We start from the raw sequence: 24,118 nt of genomic DNA on the forward strand, positions 1-24,118 counted from the left end.
ATTATCTCCGGACAGAAGAGCAGTTTCAGTGACAGACTGCTGTCACTGTCTTGTACTACGGACAGACTGAAGAGATCTTTTCTTCCTCATGCCATGAGGCCCTTTAACTCCACCCGGCAGAGTAAAGGCCCACATTAAACCACACCACCTACATTGGATATTACCGAATCTTACTGCATTATGTGTTCTGTGTAGCACTATTTAGTTACTCTATATAACATGGTAAAGTGGGCATTTGCACGTCACACTGGGTATTTGTATATTGTATTCTTTTGGCTTTATTATTGTATTGTTCTCAGCTCAGGGATGCTGCTGGAAATGTGAATTTCCCTTAGGGGATGAATAAAGTATCTATCTATCTATCTATCTATCTATCTAGATTCAACCACCATTAAATCTTACCCCACCATCGGCATTGGCGGTCAACTGCTATTATTCAGTAACCCGATTGTTATCGCAGAGTGGAAAGGATACTAAAGTGATATAAAACTCTAGCACTTGGTACAGCTTTTATCACGAATATGTGAGGGATAGTTTTAATTTTTTAGACGGTAGAATTATTGCACGCAGCAACCTTCAATTAAATTGCAAAATACGAGCACTGTCAGGGCACCTAATCAATGAGAGCATCTGAAACCTTTTCCCTTAATAATTCAACAACACACGTTGCCTGCATGGGCTTTCATGATGAGCGATCACACGAGCCTCCTGCAGCAGGTGGTCTCCTGCATCATGTCACAGTGCACAAGATCAGGTGCATGCATGTGTGTTGGCTAGACCTTCAATATCTTCAAATCTAAATGTCACCTCGAGTAAAGGTGTACAATACAAAATGTCATCAAGCTGTCCAAAGGTCAATTAATCGTTTGCAAATTAGTCGAATATTTTAACGTTTGAGCAGTCCTTTTTATACGAGAGCAAATTTAAATTTCACCATTCCAATAGTAAAACACAATGTGGTGATTTCAGCAGTCCATTTAAGCTGACTGAGCATTAAACCCAGGAGTCTGAAACCTCTTTGTCTCAAAGAGGCATAAAAGAATATATACATTCTTTTGAGAGCCACACTGTATAGTTTAAGACCAAATTCAACAAAACCACCAAACCCACTCATGAAATCTATAAAAAGCAATAATGCCAGAGCATGTGTCATATATTAACAAATACGCATGTCAAGGTTACTTTAGACCATTGAGGATTATTTCGACCGTCATATTTGTCACAAATAATGGTTTCAAAACAAGGCCCAACCAGAGTCCTTTTGCAAAAATGTCACAAAATACTGCAAATAAGAAGAATACGGATGTGGAGTGAAAACTAGAGCAGGAAGTGAGTGACCAAATAATGTGAGAACAAGCGAAGGACTAGGGCTGCACAATTTTGAAAAAGAAAAAAAAAACTAACTGTGATTTATTAGAATTCTATTGCAATTTCGATTTGAATTGAATAGAAAGGTGCATCTTCTGTGGCAGTTTTGTTTTTTTGAGGGAACTTAAACATAGTGACATGCAAACTTACCCCGAGATGACGTTATTACCAACTGAGAGTATAAACTGTAACAAAATAACAACGATAATATATAAAAGGAGAACCGATTTTTTTGTACTTTTGTGTAATGAGAGTAAAAAACATTTTTTTCAACTGCAATACTGTTTTTATTATACATATATGAAAAAAATCTGCAGTGCCGTTTGGCATGTATTCTTTCATTAAACATTTTTAAACACCGTTTACATTTTGGTGAGTCAGCAACGATATTTTTGTTTTAGTGCCTGAATATTTCAATGAACAGTGATCACTTACTGTGGGGAAAATTGAATCGTCCATATAGGGGGGCGTTTTATCTTCGGACAGCGTTCTCTTTCATTAAAACTATTTTGACTCTGACATGTACTATTGATCGTTGTCACAATTGAAAACAAGCACCCGGGGCAAATAAGACGAGCCTAATATTAGCTGGCTAATGGATCATGTCCGCGTGGCAGCGGGCTTAATCCACTTAGTTAAATGGCTTCTTCAATGTCTGTTTTAGATTAAGATGTCTGGTCAAACAGCTGGAGAGAGGCGAGGCTTCTCTTGCCGATCTCAAGAAGAACCTGGAGTATGCCGCATCTGTGTTGGAGTCCGTCTACATCGAGGAGACCAGGTAAGCTTAAGACCCGCACACACCTTGCGCCAACCGCCTGGGAACTTTGGCGATGACGCCTTTGGCTGCAGAATGCTAATAGCGACTTGCTTCTGTAGACCTGATACTGTTTTCTGAGTTTACATCCCATTTTTTGGATCATGTCACCATTCAGAATAGCGACTACCATATAGTTTGATAGCGATAATGAATATAGTATTTACTAATGCAACAAAAGAAAATGCAAATGAGGGCTGGGCGCGAATAATGTGAGCCCGATATTTAAAAGTGCCAGTACTGTTGTCATTGGTGAATGTCGCGGCAACCAACTCGCAAACGAAACGGCTGTATGAGCAAGCTCTTAGAAGTGAACGACAGGGGCCAGATCCTCTCCAATAAAGAGCTGTTTACCTATTCTTGTGATTGGTCACTATGCATTTTTTTTTTGCCTGATCTGATTTAGATACAGCACCTTCATCATCTGTTCGCTGTTGTTAGAGGCACCTAATGATACAATACTGCTAAAAACACAATGTCCCTTTAAAGGTACTTGGTTGTAAAAAAAAAATCACAAGGAATATGACACAAATTAATATATACAATTTCTAAATGTTGCGTGATGGGAGGCAATATTATTAGTTTAACGAATACGAGTACTTTACACTGCACTGTAAAAAAAATCATTATTACCGAAACCTAATCTCTTTATTTAGGCAATCACACTGCATAACAAAATGCGTTATCAACCACAGTATAGCAAGGGATCAATGCATTATTTTAAAAATGTTTAAAGTAATACAATAATAACAAAAAATATTCCAAATACCAAAACGGTTGCTATCATGTGAAAAAGCTGTATCACCACTTTTGTCATTTTTTAAATGTTCACAATGTTTACAATGCAATTAATACAAACCTTCTCAAATAAATACAAAAAACTAATATGTGTTTTTTTACACGACTGCGGCGATATGCAAAATATAAGATTTTCTAAAATACAAACATAATAAAACTACTTCTCTGTTCAAAGAAATATAGTACATATTAGGATAAGTACCATTTAAAGGAAAAATAATATTTATTCAATTGAAATAATTTACTGCCATTGTATGACGAGTGACATCCGTCCATCTGTCCGTCTATCAATCCATCCATCCGTTTATCTTTACCTGCGTCCATCTTTCTGGCTGTGAATTTATTTATCCATTCATTCATTTTTAGGGCGAGCATTTTTTGAGTTGTGGTGTCTTCGTATGCCACTAGTTGCCTGCGGGTCCAATGTACGAGATGCGTCCAGGATTAAGGAATTATGTAAACGTCTCTATCATGTAGATCCAAACCGATTTAGGGATGATGATTGCACGGACACCCCAGCCAAAATGGAGGATGATAAAAAGCCAAAGGGACAGCAGGACTGTGCTTTGCACCCGTAATGCGTATTATGTAGCCCTTCAAACTCCAAATGCGCTTGGTTCTGAGGTCTTACTTTTTAGTCAAGCAACACACGAGCAAAATAACTGAAACACCACAACCTGACATTTTCGAAAGCTGCGTTACGTAAGACATGATGAAATTTTATGGATGTTGTTAGGATTTGGTTTTGATCCCTTCATCAGACTGCTGCCAGCGTTTCACCCATCCCCCCTGACTCATTTCTTATTTCAGGCGCTTGGTCGACACAGAGGACGAGCTCAGCGACATCCAGTCGGAATCGGTACCTTCGGAGGTACGCGACTGGCTGGCCTCCACCTTCACGCGACAGATGGGCCTTATGCTGCGACGCAATGAAGAGAAACCTAGGTTCAGAAGCATCGTTCACGCCGTACAGGCTGGAATATTTGTTGAGAGGTAAAACGAAGTAAAAATGTAGCACCGTAAACTCCAAGCTTTTCAATGCCACCCACGTTTGTAATATATGTATATGTGTGTGTATAATATATATATATATATATATATATATATATATATATATATATACTGAAAACTTTGGGATTGCTTAAAAAGAATATCCTTATTCTTGAAGGAAACGCAGTTTTTTTTTTTTTTTAATATAACATGAAACTAATTACAAATACACCTCACACGTTGTTAATATAAAAAAATACAATTTGAGCTGCAAATTTCTAATTTTCAATGCAATACCTACATTTATGTATGGAGGCCCATTTCTAGCAACAAGCACTCCTGTGTTCTAATAAAACATTGTGTTTGCTTATTATGCAAGAGGGCTAAGGGATGGTTAGAAAACCCTTCTTTAATTATGTAAACTCAGTTAAAAAATTTGAGCTCATTCGAGGAGCTATAAAACTGACCTTGCTTTGAGCTAGTCAAGTATCTGGAGTGTCACATTTGTGGGTGTGATCAAACTTTCAGAACGGCCAGAAAAAAGAACGTGTGACATTCTATACCTGTTCTCGGAAATGAAGGCTACTCCTTATTAGAAATTGTTACAAAAACAAAGAATTCATTTTCAATGGTATGTACTACCCCCCTCAGAGAATAGCATTATATATGTATAAAAATACAGTGGCTTGCAAAACTATTTGGCCCCCTTGAACTTTGTAACCTTTTGCCAAATTTCAGACTTCAAACATAAAGATATAAAACTTTAATTTCTTGTGAAGCTCCAACAATAAGTGGGACAAAATCATGAAGTGGAACACACCTTATTTGATATTTTAAACTTTTTAATAAATAAAAAACGAATATATATATATATATATATATATATATATATATGTATATATATATTTATATATATATTCAGAAAATAAACACTGAATATTAGAAAGGGCTACTATAATCAATAGCTTTAAAAAATTGTAAATTTTTTGGGGTCTAAATCAAATCCTCTGTCAGGTAGAAGTGGGCGATGCGGGCAATTTTGGTATAGATTTGATCCAAAAAGATACAAAGTATTATTGATTAGTACTGAAACGATACAAACTTTAACACAATGAAAAAATAGATAAAAACATTTCCATTACAACTGTTTCAGAACAAAATAATCGTCCTAAAAATTCAGCAATCTATACCTTCCATTGCATTATATTCAGAAAATGAGGCCAAAGTGCAAATATTGTACAATACAATGTAAAAATCTTTTTAAAGTATGAAACAATACTTCTACTAACAACTTTTTAAAAACAGAAGTCTAGACAGTCAAACACAAAAAAGCAGCATTGTATCGAAAATACAAACACTGCAAAATATTTTCATAAAGTCAACAAAAATATATTTTAGTTCACCAAATTTTAAAAGTAGTCAGTTGTAAAAAAGCGAATTTGAAAGTTATGATATATGTATAACATACATTATTATTGTGATGGTTAAAATGTGAAGACAGTATCAATCCCTAGACAATAGTATTAATCCGATCAGTATGGATAATATTGCTACATTTCAAATTAAGCAAAACAATGCATCATGTGTTTTTCCCTGCTGTGTGATTTTTTGTCAAGAGGCTTGTGTTTACTTGTTTTTCATCTCATCAACAGGATGTACCGACGAACCTCAAATTTGGTGGGACTCAGCTACCCCGCATCTGTGATATCAGCACTTAAGGTATTCATGCATGCCTTCCAAAACATAGTGCAAGTATTTCAGGAATGATGTAGTTTCAATTACCTGGGTGTCATTTTGTGAAATTCATATTTTCGCTATCAGGCAAAAGGAGTTGCCTCTCCAAAAATGGCTTGATGCTGCTGAGTAAATGGCGTGGTTGTCGACAGATTAGAATTGTACTGCTGTTTTTAATCAAATATTGAGCGCAAATAGTTTTATAAGATGCATTTGGGTTGGCACTCTTTGTTCAAGCAGCAGGAAGAAAGTTTGGAGTTAGCGAAAAATTCCAAAAACTGGCAAAGCGGAGATAACGAATTAAGCGACATAGAAGAGGAAGCTGTGCATTGTCTATCACTGAGAGAAGAATCTTGATTAGTCCCTCAAAGATTACCACTTTGTGTTGCTAAATGCCAATTTTCAGTAGAGACTAAAGATATTTTTGTTTTTGTTTTACACTTTTTAATTCATATTTTTGCGTTTTTGCAATAATACATTTTAAAAAATCAGTGTTTAAATATTTTTATAGTGCTGAAGAGTCAATATATCTAATTTTGAATTTGTTGTTTTTCTCTGGATCCTGTGCTAATTTACTTTACATTTTCTTAGTATTAAAACATATAAATTAGCCCACTGTAGCTATATTGAACAAATATATATGCTTGGATAATATGGCAGTATAATACATTTTTAGTCATTCATTTAATGCATAATGTTCCATTATTATTTGTAGTATATAAATGAAAGCAACAAAAACATCTAAAGAATCGTTTGAGCTTAGCTGAAAGAGCTGGTTATCTTAAAAAACAGCGTTCTTAGCCCTAATAGGTTGCGCTTTACAATAACATCCCTGTAAACGTTTTCCCCATATTTTATTCGGTTTTTGATCATTTCAAATTGTGTATGCCGTACAATTTTTGTATGTGGAAAAAAGAAGGAAAAGTGGGGGGCACAGCGAATTCCATGGAAAACACCGTACTGTCATTGGACAATGGTACAACAAAATTGGAGGGGAAAGTAATGTAGAGATCAGGCGGCTATCTGCATGCTTGTGTCGAGGATCTTCGGGTCTCTCTGCTGATTAAAATACGTCCATCACAAATGTTGTGGTTTCCCAGGAGTTGTAGCTCCAGGTCTTCCGTTACATGGGTCATTGATCTGTTGTTGGTGAGATAGAGGTTCGGCAGGGGTAGCTTGCGGGATTTGTTACGTAGCAGTAGGCTGAACCTGTGCCCCTTCCCTTGCTTTCTCTCTGATAAGCATTTCTTTGCGCTCTTCTCACTTTCCTCAGAGTCCATTTTAATACATTATTTCTTTTAAATGTAACGTTGTAAAGTAGATCATATTTAGTTAATTGTGTATTTCTCTGTGTTCTATGTTACAAATAATCCTGATGAAATTAGCATTTTAACTTGTTTTTTCTCATTTGTATTTACTATTTTTCCATTATGAATGTATGAGTAATCATTAAAACACACACACATAGTCTGATTTTAATACACACATATACTTCAGTTATTTTTCGTTGTATGTCTGGAAAGATGTATTTGTGACGTCATTGATAACTTCCCTGCATGCGCGAACTTCGGATAAAACTCGTTCGCTATCTGCAAACGGTGTGAGGGGAGTCTTGTTACCGCCTGGAACGTGAGATACCACTTCTCTCTCTCTCCCCGCTGCGCAGTGGTTTCTGAAACTGCATTTGCATTCCTGTCTGATCACTCTAGCCATTAGCGTATTAATATTTTAATAGCTCTAACAAACGTGCCGATAAAATAATTGCTGTCGCCGTGCTTTGCAGTTGTTTTTTTGGTGAACCCATTGACTTGTGTGCCGCCCAGCTGTTTGACTGACAGCATACATAAGCCTATCACAGTTGCACACAGTCACGCCCACCCAACACACACGCACACACACACAAAGACGTCCGCCACTTGCCCCATGATAGCATTTATTGTGTGTTGTCTGCTGCAGAACACAATTCACGATGAAATACCGTGAAAAGTAAACTGCGATACTGCGAGGAATTACTGGATTGCCCAAATAAATTACAACTCATTTTTTTCTCCCCCACACAGAATGTTGACAAGTGGTCATTTGACGTGTTCGCCCTGAATGAGGCCAGCGGCGATCACGCACTTAAATTCATTTTCTACGAGTTGCTCACCAGATACGATCTCATCAGCCGTTTTAAGGTAAATACTGTACAAACATTTTGTCTGCATAGCTCCAATGAAAGAACGAAAATTAAGGATGATAAAGTTAAAAAAAGATCAGAGGGAAAATGATAGAAATGTTAAATTACATTTCGCAGAAAACAAACACCTAAACTGATTTTTTTGTTTACGAGATACTCACAAGATATGACTTTAGAGGTCCTTTTTAGGATAAAAAAAAAACAACAACAGTTTTTGTCTAAATAGTGAAAATAATTGAATCTCAACATGTTTTTTTAAAACATTTTTTGAAAGTAAACTAAATATGTAAGAGGATGATTAAACAGATTATAACAAAATACTTGGTAAAGAATATTGCACAAAATATAATATAACAAGATAAATATAAGAAATGTTGGCAGAAAATATTACATGTAGTATTCTACGTTAATGAGAAAACATATCAGAGAAATATGATTTCATTTTCTAATAGTCGCTCACAATCTACATTGCTTTAAAGAAATTCAGGTGGTCAGAAAGGGAGCGCGATTTCAGCTAGCAATGACTTTTTCCCCAGATGTACTGTATACCACAGACTGGTTTAAAGTCTGACAGTATTCTTGCAGCCTAGTCATAACATCAATAATAACAGTAATAATAAACCTAAATCGACTGTCACAAGACCACTAGGAATTTAGGTGGTATAGGAAAAGCAATTTAATTGTATATCATCATCATTTACTCATGGTACCAGAGACGACAAACGTTAGAGAATAAAGAAAACGGAAAATTGTCCTGAAACAAAATACAGTGAATAGATAGAAAAAAAGCACAACAAAGAAAACAACTCTGATGTGAATCTGATGATGAAGCAGAATTTGAAGGACATTGAATAAAACATTGTAAATTTAATTTTGGTATTGTGTTCATAGTTTACGTTGTTAATGAATGATTTTAATCATGGCTCCAGTGTTCAACAAAGTGGTACTGTGGGTAAAAGTAATGCGATGGTGAGATAAAATTTTAAGCATTTTCCTATGTCATCTACAACCCAGTGTTTGCTGACCACTACTGTATAAAGAAAACCTTTCAGACAGTAGAAGCATTACAAACATATCTGAATTCTCTCTACAGTTATGTGCCCAATATACTGAAATACTCTGCAGTGTTCAAGGACCTTCAGTAAATGGACGACATTTCTAAAGTGAAAAAACTTCAAGATGAAGTCTGTAACTTTCTGCTGAATGAATATGTGGAGGCTTGGACACACAGCCTTAGAACTGTGAAATGAATTTTTAAGATGTCTACTAGGTGAGGACACTGCCCTCCAAGAAGTGACAGCACCGTGAATGATTAAAGCAATAAAGCTTGCATGAATATGTGATGATGCACAATTTATTTTACGGGACCCCCCTCGATTGATGTGGGGTAACAGTCTACAGCATGATGTATGCATGCCATATATGTCGAAAAGATTGTGGAAAGTTTAACATAACATTTTGTCGATCCCTCAGCAATCTGAAAAACACAGAACGTCTGCTGTTTTGGTTGAACTGCCGTTTTAGTGTTATTTGCCCATTTCCAGGCATACTTCAAAGTCTCTTTGCAATCAGCTTTGGACATTTGAATGACCTAAACATGGGTGGTTTTGAACTTTACCTGTCCTAGACAGATTGACGAGATTAAATAATGACCAAAAGGTAAAACTGTCCTAGGTCCACATAATGAGAAAGAAGGCACCCATTTGGTCTGAAACAGTCGTTATGAGTGAAATAATGGTTGATACGGTTGTTATTTTTGGTTTGATATGTAAATGGTGTGATATATCTGAGTAAAAAGCCATAAACCAGCAAACAGAATACAATGGTGCAGTTTCATGATGGTTTTGCAAGATGCTTATTGCTGTTTTTGTTCTCTTTGTTTTCCAGATCCCGATTTCCGCAGTCGTTTCTTTTGTTGAGGCCTTAGAAGTGGGATACAGCAAGCATAAAAACCCCTACCATAACTTGATTCACGCTGCTGATGTAACACAGACTGTTCATTACCTATTACTCAAGACGGGCATGGTTGTGAGTATTCTTAATGGGAATATGTTTGATGACAGTTCATCTCAATACTGCTTTTCTGCCTAAAATTTCTACATTTGGTGATGTGGAGCAACTGCTTGATGACATAATTCTATCATGTTGCAATTGGGTTTACCGTACTTCTTTTTGTAAAGTTAAATCTTATCAGTATCTGTTTATAGTTTAGAAGAAGCTCAAAATATGAAGAGAAAACATCAAATCATTTTTTAACTCGCGAGAACAGGATCTTGAACAAAAACACCTTCACAATACAAAATTCCAAATCTGTTTTATAGGGCCACCCCTGAGCCCCTCTTTTGATCAAATCTTATATGTTCCAAAAAGCAGATCTGCCCGAAAGGGTTAGGTGATCAAATAACATTAACAATATTGGCCAATACTTACAATGATGTACAGTGCATAATAGTCAAAACAACAAACAACAGTCAGGAATAATGGTCAAAATAATGAACAGGTATCCTCAGCCCCGCAAAAGTACATAACGCGCACTGCGTAGGGCATCAAGTGTCCAGGAGGGCACCAAAAGAAATCAGGGTCGTGGAAAAAAAAAGTGTAGTGTTAATAATATGCACGAATACGGTGAAACAATACAAAAGCAGCATAAACCAATTCTTCAGCGAAAGGGGTTGAATCTCCAGTCTCATGGTGCCCCCAAGCCCTCTCAGTGGTATATTCGATTATGCTTCATTCGCAATTTGGTGAACACCCGTGCGAACATGGTCTCGAAACGACAACAAGAGTCCTGAGCGGAGAAAAGGAAAAAAAAGAAGAAGCGAGAGGAAGCTCGTGCATCACTTGCTGGTAGTCAATGTCAAAATAAAGTGTACCGTATTTCCACACCCATTTGGCACACTGTTTCTTGGGCACGCTCTCCTTGCTTCGAATTGTTTTTTGTCGACTCACATGGCGCACTGGCCTATTGGATGCGACCGCTCTGGCGCACCGGTCTATTAGATGCGAGTCTCAAGCGACTGCCTTTAATACCAAAAGAGTTGTGCACGTATTTATGTGCACCATACAGCATTTGTGCTTACGACACCCCAATGGCTAGCAACGGCCCTGGGTATCCTATGCAATCTCCTTTGTTAAAAACAGAAATAAGAAGCATAAACTTATCAGTCGCTTAAAGCACTTTACTCTCAACTAATCATTTACCTAATGATAACACAGTATCAGGAGCAATTTGAGGTTCGGTACCTTGCTCAAGTATACTTCAACATTCTTTTCATGTGATCAAAGATCTGAAAGTAAAGCATCGCTATTGACAAGACGTAGTAGACACAAAGGTCTGTCACAAATGGCCGAAAATTACAAATATTTCTCCTGTTTCTCAAAATGTCTGAAATTGTCTGATATGGAAGTCTGTAAACCATTTACTCCATTTGGAAAATAATAATTTTAATGAACAAAATCTTCTTATTCTTCTTTATTTTTTCAAGTTTACTGAAAACATAAATCTTACACATAACATATTTTTTCATATCATCATAAATTTTGTTGTTAATTGTGTCTGTTTTTGTCATCTTTTACATAAATGAGGAAAATAGCATTATGTCTGTATATTATTGGGTATACCAAATGAGGAATTATTCATCTTTTTTTCCTGATATCAAACTGTGTGACTGCATTTTTGTCATTATGTTTCCAAAATTTGTTATAATTATAATGATCATGCATCCCTTATGCACATAAATTACAGTTGTCTTAGAGAGTGTTTTGATTTACTGAAAAAAAAAAACTGCTATTAGCAGTGTTGAGTGCATTAATGAAAAACGGTAATTAGTCACAATTACAATGACATTAAAAAATGATTCTACTCCCCCTCAAATTCCTGACCTCTAAAAGTAGCTTGTTACTCTCAACGTACCGTATTTTACGCACTATAAGGCGCACCTAAAAGTCTTATTTTTTTTCAAAAGCTGACCATGCGCCTTATAATACAGTGCGCCTTATTTATGGATCAATATTAAATCGCGAAGTCTTCCAACTAACTTGCAGCCGCCGACTAGATTTTCCCCCGAACGCCACGTAGTCCGCGGTGTATGCTGGGATTTATTTACCGGCGTTTCATTGGCTAACCAATGTGTCAATCATAATTTGAATCGATCACTATTGGCTAAAGTTATTCGGAGGTCAAGGAGCGGATCCTTTTTATCATTTACAGGCTGGCATAGGCTTGAACTGTAAAACAAAGCCTGCAATTGGCCGAAAAAGATGTGTCAATCATTAGTTGACTCGATCACTATTGGCTAAAGTTATTCAGAGGTCAAGGGGCGGATCCTTTTTATCATTTACAGCCTGGCATTGGCTGAAGCGGCAAAACAAAGCCTGCAATTGGCCAAAAAAGATGAATGCGTATAGCACATCGTTGACGGCATACAGAAAGCATTTTTTTACTATTCTGTATTTGTGAATATTTTATTCTCCTGGATTTACTAAACTCACGGATATAAGAGGACCATGGCTGCACATTATTATTGAACACAACGACTTCGGTGAGCTACTTCGGCTTTATATTTTCCCTGTATCTTGTTTCAGACTGAACTCGATGTTTCTGTGATAAGCGGTGCAGATAATGGATGGAATGGAGTGTCTATTTTTAAATTAAACTCAATTCCAAGTGTTTATTGTCATATGCAAAGTAAAGTTGCGAGCGAAAATAGAAACTAAGGAATGGTTGGCATTTCTTGAATCCCAAGACTTTAACCTTCCGAATGATGGAACGATGCATTTGAGTGACATCGTACGGACACCGCATCCGCACGTGTTCTCGACACGTATTTGCGTCTTTGCAAGCTTTGGGAATGTTAAGGGGGTAATAAGTTTGACTGAACTATCTGACTGTTTTGTCGACGTTCCCATTGTAGCGCCTTATAATCCGGTGCGTCTTATGTATGTTAAATATAGGACCAAAAACTATTTTTTCGGGGTGCGTCCTATAACCCGGTGCGCCTTATAGTGCGGAAAATACGGTAACTATATAGTTACAATTTCTGTAAATAATCACATTGAAGTCAACCCCTTAAAACTGCCTTATAATGGTCAAAGAATAAATTAAATGCAAGAAAGCATGTACAGAACACCAACCTGTGGAAGCAATGAAACCTTCATATTTGTTGAGAACTTGTCAACAAACACTCGTATCCATTTTGTCTTTGGGCTTCAAATGATTTCCTTCTCCATCTCTACTGTCCAAGACATTTTTTTTTCTCCTGGCAAGGTTAATTGGGAAAAAAATAATTTTACAAATAAAAAGACCAAAATTTAGCACACTTTACTATAATTTCTGTGCTCCCATTTGTCCCATTGAGTTTGTTGTTCTCGTATAAGCCACGCCTACTACCCACGCTGACTACCATTTACTACTGGTTACACACGACCAAACCTGAGCATATAAACTGATCCCTTGATTTCAGTATTTTAATAGTTGTAAATACGGCTAGGATGCGAGTATGGTAGAAAGAATATCTCCATTAGGAGAAATATAGCAAACTCCTTGCCTTTTTCATCCCGCCCGCTCTTGACCTTAACTGTACGCTCCATCTTCTTAATCGTTGCTGACAAATTGGCAGTTATTTGTTAAATCGTGAGCAAATGAGGAACAGCTAGAAATCGGAGGACGCTGTTACTCATAATCTAATTTTTAATGTTTTAACAATAGTTGAGATACAGAATTTTATTTTTAGAGTGTTACAAGTCAAGTCAAGTCATTTTTATTTGTATAGCCCTTAATCACAATTAGTCTCTAAGGACAGTATTTACCGTTTTCGTATTTTGCGATAATTTCCTTTTTGGACTCAGATCATTGTGTCACTTTTTTCCACTTTTCCTTTCCCTCATCACTAACTTTTAGGGACCCCCTTTTATGGGCATAAAATTGAGAACTAACAAAATCGCGAAAAATTAAAATGTGGTCCCCCTCAAACACACTTAAGACTGTGTCGATTGACCAAGCAGGAAGAGATTGGGCAGGGAATTATCACAATTACTGTTAAGGAACCTAATTGACTCTCTTTTTTTTTAATTCTTCTTCTTAGAATTATTTTGCCAAGGCGACCCACCAGTTGAGAAAGACTGATCTTAAGATAGTTTATGATTGTATTAAAAAATCAATGGATTAACTTTTCTTTTAAATGCAAAAGTACCAAGGTATTGCACTGCATTGCAAAGCATTGAATCACGGTCATTTAGTAGTTTGAAAAGGAGCCCTAGAGTAAAGAGTAATGTTTTTTACTCTCCCCTCCACACAAGAAAAACACCACCACCCTCTTCACATGCTCAAATTCCATCGAGTAGCCGCTCGCTTCCTCTGTGTTTTTCTTTAATCACCTTAATAAGATGGCTGCGACACGCTGCTTTTCCCACCGGTCTTGCTTTGCACAGGAAACCGCATTACTGCTGTGACCAAGGGGCTCCTGGGAGAGCTGTGCAAGAGCATTTGTCATTCCACACGCCCTCCAGACTCCATTAAATCAACAATCAACAGGTCATTCATAAAGCAATGCCACGAGCAAATACGCCAGGGGGGCGTATTGGCCAGCTTGCTCCCTCTTGTTCTTTATGCCTTTTACATCCCGCCCGCTCTTGATTATGATGCTCACTCAAAAGTATATACTGTACATGTCACATAAATAAAACGCAGACATCTGTGGCATCTATGCTGTTAGGCAGAGAGAGGTAAAGATACTGGACTAGTACTGGGTTTGGTGAATGGTAAAATTAATAGAGGTAGAAAAGCCAGCAATTTAACTTCTCCAGTTTCATAGTCATGTCATGTTTATTTGTATAGCCCTTAATCACAAGAAATCTCAAAGGGCTGTACAGACTATGCACAAACATATTTAACAGTAAATATAGGTAATAACAGAACGTCTGGTATTACCTAAGTGAATTGAAAAAAATGTTTTAATCAGCCGTAAACTCTTGTTCAGGGGTCTCCAACCTTTTTTAAGCAGGGAGCTACTTTATTTTACTAATAAGCGCAAAGGTCACCCAGTTTAATAAGCTTTTCTATTAAAAGAAAAAAACAATGTATAATGTTTTTACTCTGTTGTCACTATGTTATTACCAGGTTAATAAATGTAAGTTGGAATAAATTGTCTCAACTAGAAAAATCATTTTATTCGAAAATCGCAATGACCAGGCAGGCACTGGAGAGCTATTTTCAGAACAGGTTCATGGGCACCTCAACATAGACATTTTTTAGGTAATTTATGTTTATTTTCGCTTTGCAAAAAAGACAATCTTACACTCAGCATACGGTATTTTTACTTCAATTTATAGCTAAATTATTCTCTCATTATACAAAAATAAAATCTAATTTTACAACACTGTCAGAAATTGTCGCTTATTTTGTTTTTGTAATATACAATATTTGTACTTCTATTTATGTCTACATTTGACTCACATTACAAAAAGTAAGAAATAATTTCACCCCATTGTCAGAAAATGTTGCATATTAGTGTTTGTTTGTTTTTTATATTTTGCAATATTTTTAATTCATTTTATAACAAATTTACACTCACAATGCAAAAAAATAAGAACTCTTACTCCGGAGTGTCAGAAAATGTCTCTTCTTTTATTTATTTTTTTTAATTTTACAATATTTTGCTGACATAACAAAAGTATACAGTCATTGCAAAAAAAATTATAATCTTACCTTATGGTCTCAAAATGTCGCTTATTTTAGATTTGTTTTTCCAATTTTATGATATTGGACCGGACCGGGTTGCAATGCGGCTCTTTAGCGCTGCGGAGTAGTTCCCTGTCGCTTTTCCAAAAATGTTTACAAATTGAAAAAAAGAAGGAAATATATTTCTCTTTCAATGTGGTTTTTGCAGTATAAACATAACACAAATTAAAGTTTTCCAATGCTGTAAACATCTGTGGAATGAATATTCAATTTCAACTCCTTCGCTTGTTTTCCTTTCTAGGGCGGAGCAGAGCACAAGCTCTGCCCCTTTTAAAGCGTCAGGGTTACAATTTAACGCTGCTCTCCTTATTTCAACACAGAAGTCACATTAAACGTGTAAGAGGACAATCCTGGCATAAGCACTTTTTAGTAACAAAGTAGCTGTTTTTTTAGCTGTTTGTGATTTCTGATTTTAGTCAGCTTTTAGTCTTAAAAGACAGTAAAAATCTTATCAAAAGGCTGCTTCATGTTATTGAATCCTTTATTTTGCCCAAATAAGGGGCACATTATGCACGTTCCACTTTGTTGAAGCGTTAGCATATGTACTTATCCGTATCTTTGCTACTCTGACCACACTGTACCTCACTACGCCTATACTGGCCATACAGTATACACTTCAATCGCTGGAAACTCGAAGCAAGACTGGGAAATGGGGGATTCATTGATGTATGGATAAAAACCTGATAAAAGGGACTCCTGCCATCTAATGGTAATTTACCATGCTGAAAGCATTCCCAGAGGCTAATTAACTGAGGAGCTGTGCCAAACCCTTCTTAATAGATTTTTTAAATTGAAAAAAGCAAAGAAATATACAAGTTTTGGCACTGAGGGACAATGCTTCTAAAAACATATTTACACGTAATGGTACTGAATGAATTAATTCTCTGAATTTATTTTGATGTATTTATTTCTAACTTGCTTGTTAACAGGGTTTACACTTCCACAATAAATCTCAATGAAAAAAAAATCGCACCTGATCACTCAAATGTCTGTATGCCTGATACAGGTTATATGAAGTTGACGAGGTGTATTCATAAAGGGATTCGGTTTGCGATGAAAAAAAAAAAAATCTTAATTGAAAAGTATTAAGCTAGAAAATGGATAGTAAATTAACAAATTGTCCGGGTGGCTGCCGTATATCAGGATCTAAAAATACCACGTTGTTTAGAACTTGTTAACTGACAACTTTCCATTTTCTGCCCTTCCTCTTATCGCCCCTTCCAAACCCCCCACCCTCCATTACTCATTTGTTTCCGTTCTTTGCAAACCATAATGCGTTCCCTCCTACACATTTTCATGATGCAACCTTATCTGCTTTTCCATCCACTGCCTTCCCAATTCTCATCACTTACTTCCCGTCTCTTATTCCCTTTACTCCACATTCTTTCTCATTCCTGACTGCCCTTTCCATGGTATCACCTTTCACATCCCTTTACCCTCGATTGTTGTCTCCATTTGGCCTTCTCCACTTCTCCGGCAGCACTGGTTAACCGAGCTGGAGATCTTTGCCATGATATTCGCAGCGGCCGTGCACGACTATGAGCACACGGGGACGACAAACAACTTCCACATTCAGACAAGGTAATGGATCATAAAATCAAAAGCACTCAGCTTTTGACTCTGAGATCGATGACCTCATTTACAAATCAAGAGAGGCCTTTACCCACTCGGGTGCTTCCAATGCAATCACATACGAGGAAGGACAAAAGACCGAATAAGATTTCGCATGATGGCGACAAAGTATCAATAAGAGTCTCAAACACTCTGAGAGGAAGGACATTGAAAAAATGAAGCCTGCTACTGTAATTTTAATGATCAATTTCTGTTTTCACTTTTTGGGCCGCCTGTGATTTATGAAAACTTGAATGACCATGCATAAGAGTAATAAGCCGAATTACTTGATATTAGCATCAAAGACAGGAAAATGAAAGTAATCTAGAATTGTGTCAAAATGGATAAATGACTTTAAACTTAGCCCTGACTTGGTGTGTAGCCCTGCCTTATACAGTTTGTAATTCTTTGTCCTGAGCAGCTGGCACCTTACTAAATTTGCTCTTGAACCAAATATGGCTCTTTGGGGCTCTTTAGTGGCTCCCTGGCGCTTTTTCAAAAAAAAAATGATAATGGAAAAATATATGGTTCCTCTAGAAACACAAGCTGGACACATTCCTAATGTTTTTCAACGAATAAAGATAGACACCATATGTATTTCCTTCCTTATAAGCCCTATATATGGCTTTACATATTTTGTAGCTCCACACTTGTTTGTTTTTGTCAGATTTTTTTCCAACTCTTTGGGTTACCAGCCCCGGTAAAGTAATCGCAGTTTTCCAAAACGTCCAAATGATGGCGACAAAGTATCATGCGAAGTTGAAATGTGTTGTTCTGAAGTCAAAAGATTATTTTTAAATTCTAATTTGACAGGACAGGAGATATTTGTGAGAGAAAAAAAGTTAATAAAGTACAGTACTTATATTTGTTAAGCATTTACTTGGGTTTGTTCTTTGGTTTAAAATCTACAAATGTACTTGATAAATAAATGAATGAATAGATAAAAGTCTCTACCTTGCGGGTTTTGACTCTCGCGGGGCTTTTTTGGAAGGCAATCTCGCAAAAAAAAAGAGATTACTGTATTTATGTAAAACTCTTCTTCATGAACGTCCATCCCTTTTTAGCCTTGCACTACATTTTGAATGCATACAATTATTATGCAATTATTAAGAAAAACAATTGCCTTATAGGCAACACACTGCCTACCTGGCCTTGTAGACCGCTTTAAATAAACCTTGCAAGCAGGCACCAAAAGACAAAAATAAACAAAATAAAAAATAAATATGTGACTTGACGACTCATTAACTTTAAGTTCCCCAAAGGAAACTCCTTGCACAATCGAAATTGACCAATAAACTCAAGAAAAGTCTGAAACATTACAGGAAAGCAGAATGGAAAAGTGAGTTCCATTTAGCCAACAAAGTAGGTCTGAATTAATATGCATTTTGTTTTCACACAATTTAACCTCCTCGATGTGAACACTAGACTAAACTAATTTAGCCGGGGCGATAAAATCGCCTAACTGAAATGAAATTGAAAAAGACAAAAAATCCCAAGATAATATCATCAAAGCCATATTTCCAATTATACTAATTAGAACGAGAAGCAGTGACATTAGTTGCCGGCCAACGGTCATAAACATCGTAATGGAGTATTTGCTTGGCTTCCTCCCAGGTCGGACACGGCCATCCTGTACAACGACCGCTCGGTGCTGGAGAGCCACCACGTGAGCGCAGCTTACCGCCTGCTGCAGGAGGATGACGAGATGAACATTCTTTACAACCTCTCGAAGGACGACTGGAGGTCAGTGCAAAAGGAGTTGAAGGAAAATCAAAGCTACAAGCGTCACTACTTTGCACAAATTTTGTAGTGGAGATTTGGAGAATTTCATCACGGGCAATAGAGGTGGGTGATACTGGGATTTTGATCCAGCTAAGGTAAATACAGGGTAGAATTGATCGATACAAATCTGATAATTTTTCCTTGAAAATCTTCTGATCATTGAATATTTACATAGTAAATCTAACTGCTGCTAATCTGTACATCTGTTGGTTTTGTTTGACTTTTTGCACTACTGGCAGTTCTCTATAGCTAGCCACTCCTTGCACATCTGTTTCTCTGCACTATTGTACTTACAGCGTTATTGTTACAGTGTTATTGTTACTGTTTAGCTGACTTGTTTACCTGACTGCCCTTTTTGCACATCTGGTTAGCTGCTCCTCTTGCACTATTTGCGCTACTGTAAAGTACTATACATAGCCATAATTATTTAGTACATTATTAGTACTCAATACTCCAACTCAATACATTTTATTTATATCTGTGCATTCAAGGAAACTGTGCGGGTCAGATGTATCGACATTTCGTTCTGTATACACGTGTACTAGAATGACAATAAAGTAGATCTGAATCTGAATCTGAATTTAGTCCCATCCTCCCTCTTGAGTGATATTTCTACTTACCATTAAAAGAGGCAATTTCCTTAAATAACTACAATGTTAGCTCAAGAGGTGGCGTCTGCCACTCCTAGCTTAAATTTATAATCACAGCTTCAGTCAGCTCATTCCTCAAGTACTAATAAACTATTATTTTTTCATCTTTTGGGGGTTTTGGTTGGTGTTTAGACCGTTTTTGAAACAGGCATTTTTTTCTTTGACCATTTTTTAGGCTACACTAACAAAAGAAAATGGGAACAAGCATGAAATCACTCTACGCCCTCCTCTCTCTAAGACCCTTTCCTGCTTCCTTATGTGTTGCGAGTCCCGGAACATTGGTTCTAAAAGTAAGATCAAAGCAGAAAGGCGCTGTGGGAAAAATATGTTATAAATGCTCCTTGAACTCATTTGGGCATTGCTAAATAAGCCCCCAAAAATGTTATTATTATGTGACAAAATATATCAGGAAAAAACAGAAATGGATATCTTGTGAAAGAATTGTAAAAACAAACAACGTTTGTAGGCTGTACAACCTTTGCAATAGTACATTAGTCAATTCATTTAAAAGCGAAAAATAATTTTGCATTGCCGGAAACTCAGCAAAATGTAACTTGATATCAAGTTTTTATGTTTTATACACACTTGGGATTATGGTTGCTCACTGTTGTTTGAAGCGTTGCGCACCGACTTTGTGTGAACCCTCAGACCCGTGGAAATTTAGAGGGAACATTGCTCTCAATTCAAGTAATCTCTGCGCCAAAAATAACTTGATAGTGATACAAAAGTTCAGGCCTGTGCCCGACATCTACACATTACAAATTCATCGTGAACTTGCTTTCTGTTCTTGGCAAATGACAAGTGCTTTCAAGGTCCAGCAGTTCTGCACTGAGTGAAACTGTGATAATATATTAAAGCAGACAGCAGCAATCCAATTTTCATAGCATGAGCCCGAACCTGTCAAAGCAAGGCATTTATAAATAGCTTTCAATGTCTGCGTTGGCTGCACACGTTTTGCTTCGGCAAGTTTTTAATTCCTTTTTGTTGTTTATTTCCTTGCACCCAAGTTTTTGACACTTCATTTTGTCTTGTCTTTTTCTCACAGAGAGCTGCGTGCTCTGGTTGTGGAGATGGTGCTTGCCACTGACATGTCCTGCCACTTTCAGCAAGTGAAGGCCATGAAGAACTTCCTGCAGCAGCCTGAGGGGTCAGTTAACTTTTGTGCTTGTGCTCCCCTAAATGTTATTTCAAAGTCCTCTACTCATGATCCCAAGAGCCAAGAAGGGATCCGCAGGTTCCAGAGCGTTCTCCATCTGGGCCCCGGTGCTGTAGAATGCTCTTCTCCCTGTGACTCAATATTCAACCTCAATAGAAATGTTTTAATCTAAGCTTAGAACACACTTCTACTCCATAGCATATGAATAATATATATTTTATGCTGATAATATGTGTATTATTTGCCCTCATGTAGGTTTTAGATGAGGGGGTGGTGTCATAATAGTCTGTAATAATAGTTTGCAATAGTCTGTGCAGCCCTTTGAGACTCTGTGTGATTAAGGGCTATACAAATAAACATGACTTGACTTTAGAAGACGGGTTCTCAACTGGTTTGACTTCAGGACCCGGCATTTCACCCCAATCACAGGCTGCAACCCAAAGCAAGAAAAGATGTCCACTTTTCACATGTATCTGATAAAAGGATTGTGCACTTTAAAGCAGAGGTTCTGAATACCTTTTATTTCTATTTTTTTCCTAAAAAAACAAAATGACCTGCAAAACCAAAACGGTCTCAAGTACCATATATTCTTGCATATGAGCCTACAAGGCTTGTAAGCCACCCTCTAAAACTGCTTTAAAAGAGACACATACTAAAACAAATTCAAATATCAATAAAGTGTATAAACATAATTCTTATTTAATTATGTAGTCAACAAAGATAAATATAGCCGTAAATTGAAATATATAACATTGTTAATCCATACACTGTACCTTCCAGCAGCGCTTCAACAGCAGACACTTGTACACCATTTTTGTATGTCGCAATCATTTCATTCTTCAACTGGATAATAGTTGTCACTGCTTTCTACTTTCCTTCTTGTTATTTTTAATCTTCTTGGGAACCATTATTTTGGGCAGAAAAATAAATAAAACCAACAAAATCCTTAAGAAATTAGATGTGGTCCTTCTAAAATGCACCAAATGACTGTACAGGAAGAAGAAATTGGACAGGGCATTATCACCATCTACTGTTAAGGAGTGCGATTGATCATTCTAGGCAAAGGAAAGGTCCACTATCCACTGAAGACAGGTCCGTGACCCAATTTTGAGTCCCAACCCACCAGTTTAGAAACACAGCTTTAAACATAAAGAACTGGCATATTTGCAGGCTATATTCCCAGGACACCAACATTTCCTCAAATTCAGTAATATTTGTTGTTACGGTATTTACCTCGGTATGAAGTGCACCGAATTATAGGGCACATCCCCGCAAATAAGTCCTCTGTGACATTGTTTTCATATATCTGTCGCACAAGACTATAAGGCGCATAGACTACAGAGATTGAACTAAAAATTAAGAAGTACCATATTTGAACATTGATTGACAGAAGGTGGAAGAAAAAAACATTTAGTTTTTTTAAGAATGTATCTCCAAATTTGAGTGGAAAATAAGTATCTGGTCACCTACAAACAAGCAAGATTTCTGGCTGTCAAAGAGGTCTACCTTCTTCTATTAAGATCGAACAAGGTCTAACGAGGCTCCACACGTTACTTTCGTCAATGGCACCTGTTTTAACTCAGTATAAAAGTGAGCTGTTCACAACTTCAAACTCCACTATGGCTAAGAACAAAGCACTGTCGAAGGACAACAGAGACAAAATTGCAGACCTGCACCAGGCTGAGAAGGCTGAATCTGCAATAGGTAAAACGCTTGTTGTAACGAAATCAATTGTGGGAGCAATTTTTAGAAAATGAAAGTCATATAAGACTATTGATAAGCCCCTTGATCTAGGGGTTCATGCAAGATCACACCCCGTGGCGTCAAAATGATAACAAAAACAATGAGCAAAAACCCCAGGACAACACAGTGGACTGAGTAAATAACTTACAGAAAGCTGTGACCACAATAAAAAATGCTACTATCAGTAACACAATGCGCCTCCTGGGAATCAAATCCTGCTCTGCAAGACATGTCCCCCTGCTGAAGCTCATACACATCCAGGCCTGTGTGTGTGTTGCTGGAAAGCATTTGGATGATCCAGAAGAGGACAGGGAATATGTGTTATTGTCAGATAAAACTAAAATCGAACTTTTTGGTCAAAACACAGATTCTTCTATTTGGAGGGAAAATAATACTAAATTGCATCCGAAGAACACCTTGCCCACTGTGAAGCATTGTGGTGGAAACTTCATGTTTTGGGGCTGTTTTTGTGCAAACAGACCCGGACAACTGATCTGTGTGAAGAAAGGAATGAATGGCGCCTTGTATCGAGAGATTTTGAGTTAGTCTCCTTCTATCATCAAGGGCATTGAAGATGAGACGTGTCTGGGTCTTTCATTGTTACAATCATCCCAAACGCATAGCCAGGGAAGCAAAGGAGTGGCTTTGTAAGAGGCATTTCAAGGTCCTTGAGTGGCCCTAGCCAGTCTCCAAAACTCAAACCCATATAAATCTGTGGAAGGAGTTGAAAGTCCGTGTTGCCCAACGACAACCCTAAAACATCACTGCTTTTAGGAAATTTGGACACTGTGTATATTGCCGATGGAGCGCTGCTGACCTCGACCCGGGACGTTGTGAATCGGTGGGCGGAGTACTTCGAAGACCTCCTCAATCCCACCGACACGTCTTCCTCTGGGGAAGCAGAGCCTGAGGACTCTGGGTTGGGCTCTCGTATCACTGGGGTTGAAGTCACCGAGGTGGTCAAAAAACTCCTCGGTGGCGGGGCCCCAGGGGTCGATGAGATCAGCCCGGAGTTCATTAGGGCTCTGGATGTTGTGGGCGTGTCATAGTTGACACGCCTCTGCAACATCGCGTGGACATCGGGGACAGTGCCTCTGGACTGGCAGACTGGGGTGGTGGTTCCCGTCTTTAAGAATGGGGACCGGAAATTGTGTTCCAACTACAGGGGAATCACACTTCTCAGCCTCCCTGGTAAGGTCTATTCAGGGGTACTGGAGAGGAGGGTCCGCCAGGAAGTCGAATTTCGGATTCAGGAGGAACAGTGTGGTTTTCGTCCTGGCCGTGGAACACTGGACCAGCTCTATACACTCTGCAGGGTCTTTGAGGGTGCATGGGAGTTTGCCTGTCCGGTCTACATGTGTTTTGTGGACCTCGAGAAGGCATTCGACCGTGTTCCTCGGGAGGCCCTGTGGGGGGTGCTTCGGGAGTATGGGGTACCGCACAGTCTTATCCGGGCTGTGCGGTCCCTGTATGCCCGGTGCCAGAGTCTGGTCCGCATTGCCGGCAGTAAGTCGGATTCGTTCCCGGTGAGGGTTGGGCTCCGCCGGGGCTGCCC

General features: G+C 37.8%; 1 protein-coding gene across 3 annotated transcripts in view; it reads left to right on the top strand.

Moving 5' to 3' along the window:
- pde1cb (phosphodiesterase 1C, calmodulin-dependent b) overlaps positions 1-24,118 on the top strand; it is a 173,183-nt gene that overhangs the window by 119,446 nt on the left and 29,619 nt on the right. For all 3 annotated transcript variants that reach the window (XM_088329611.1, XM_088329612.1, XM_088329613.1), the window contains 8 exons: positions 2,033-2,146; positions 3,791-3,973; positions 5,623-5,689; positions 7,765-7,881; positions 9,771-9,911; positions 17,102-17,202; positions 18,847-18,975; positions 20,710-20,811. In XM_088329611.1, the coding sequence (XP_088185737.1) occupies positions 2,033-2,146; positions 3,791-3,973; positions 5,623-5,689; positions 7,765-7,881; positions 9,771-9,911; positions 17,102-17,202; positions 18,847-18,975; positions 20,710-20,811 (954 nt within the window). The remainder of the gene's footprint in view (positions 1-2,032; positions 2,147-3,790; positions 3,974-5,622; positions 5,690-7,764; positions 7,882-9,770; positions 9,912-17,101; positions 17,203-18,846; positions 18,976-20,709; positions 20,812-24,118) is intronic.

This window comes from Urocampus carinirostris, chromosome 1, assembly GCF_059441175.1.
Source record: "Urocampus carinirostris isolate Australia breed hairy pipefish chromosome 1, RoL_Ucar_1.0, whole genome shotgun sequence".
Classification (NCBI taxonomy): Eukaryota; Metazoa; Chordata; class Actinopteri; order Syngnathiformes; family Syngnathidae; genus Urocampus; species Urocampus carinirostris.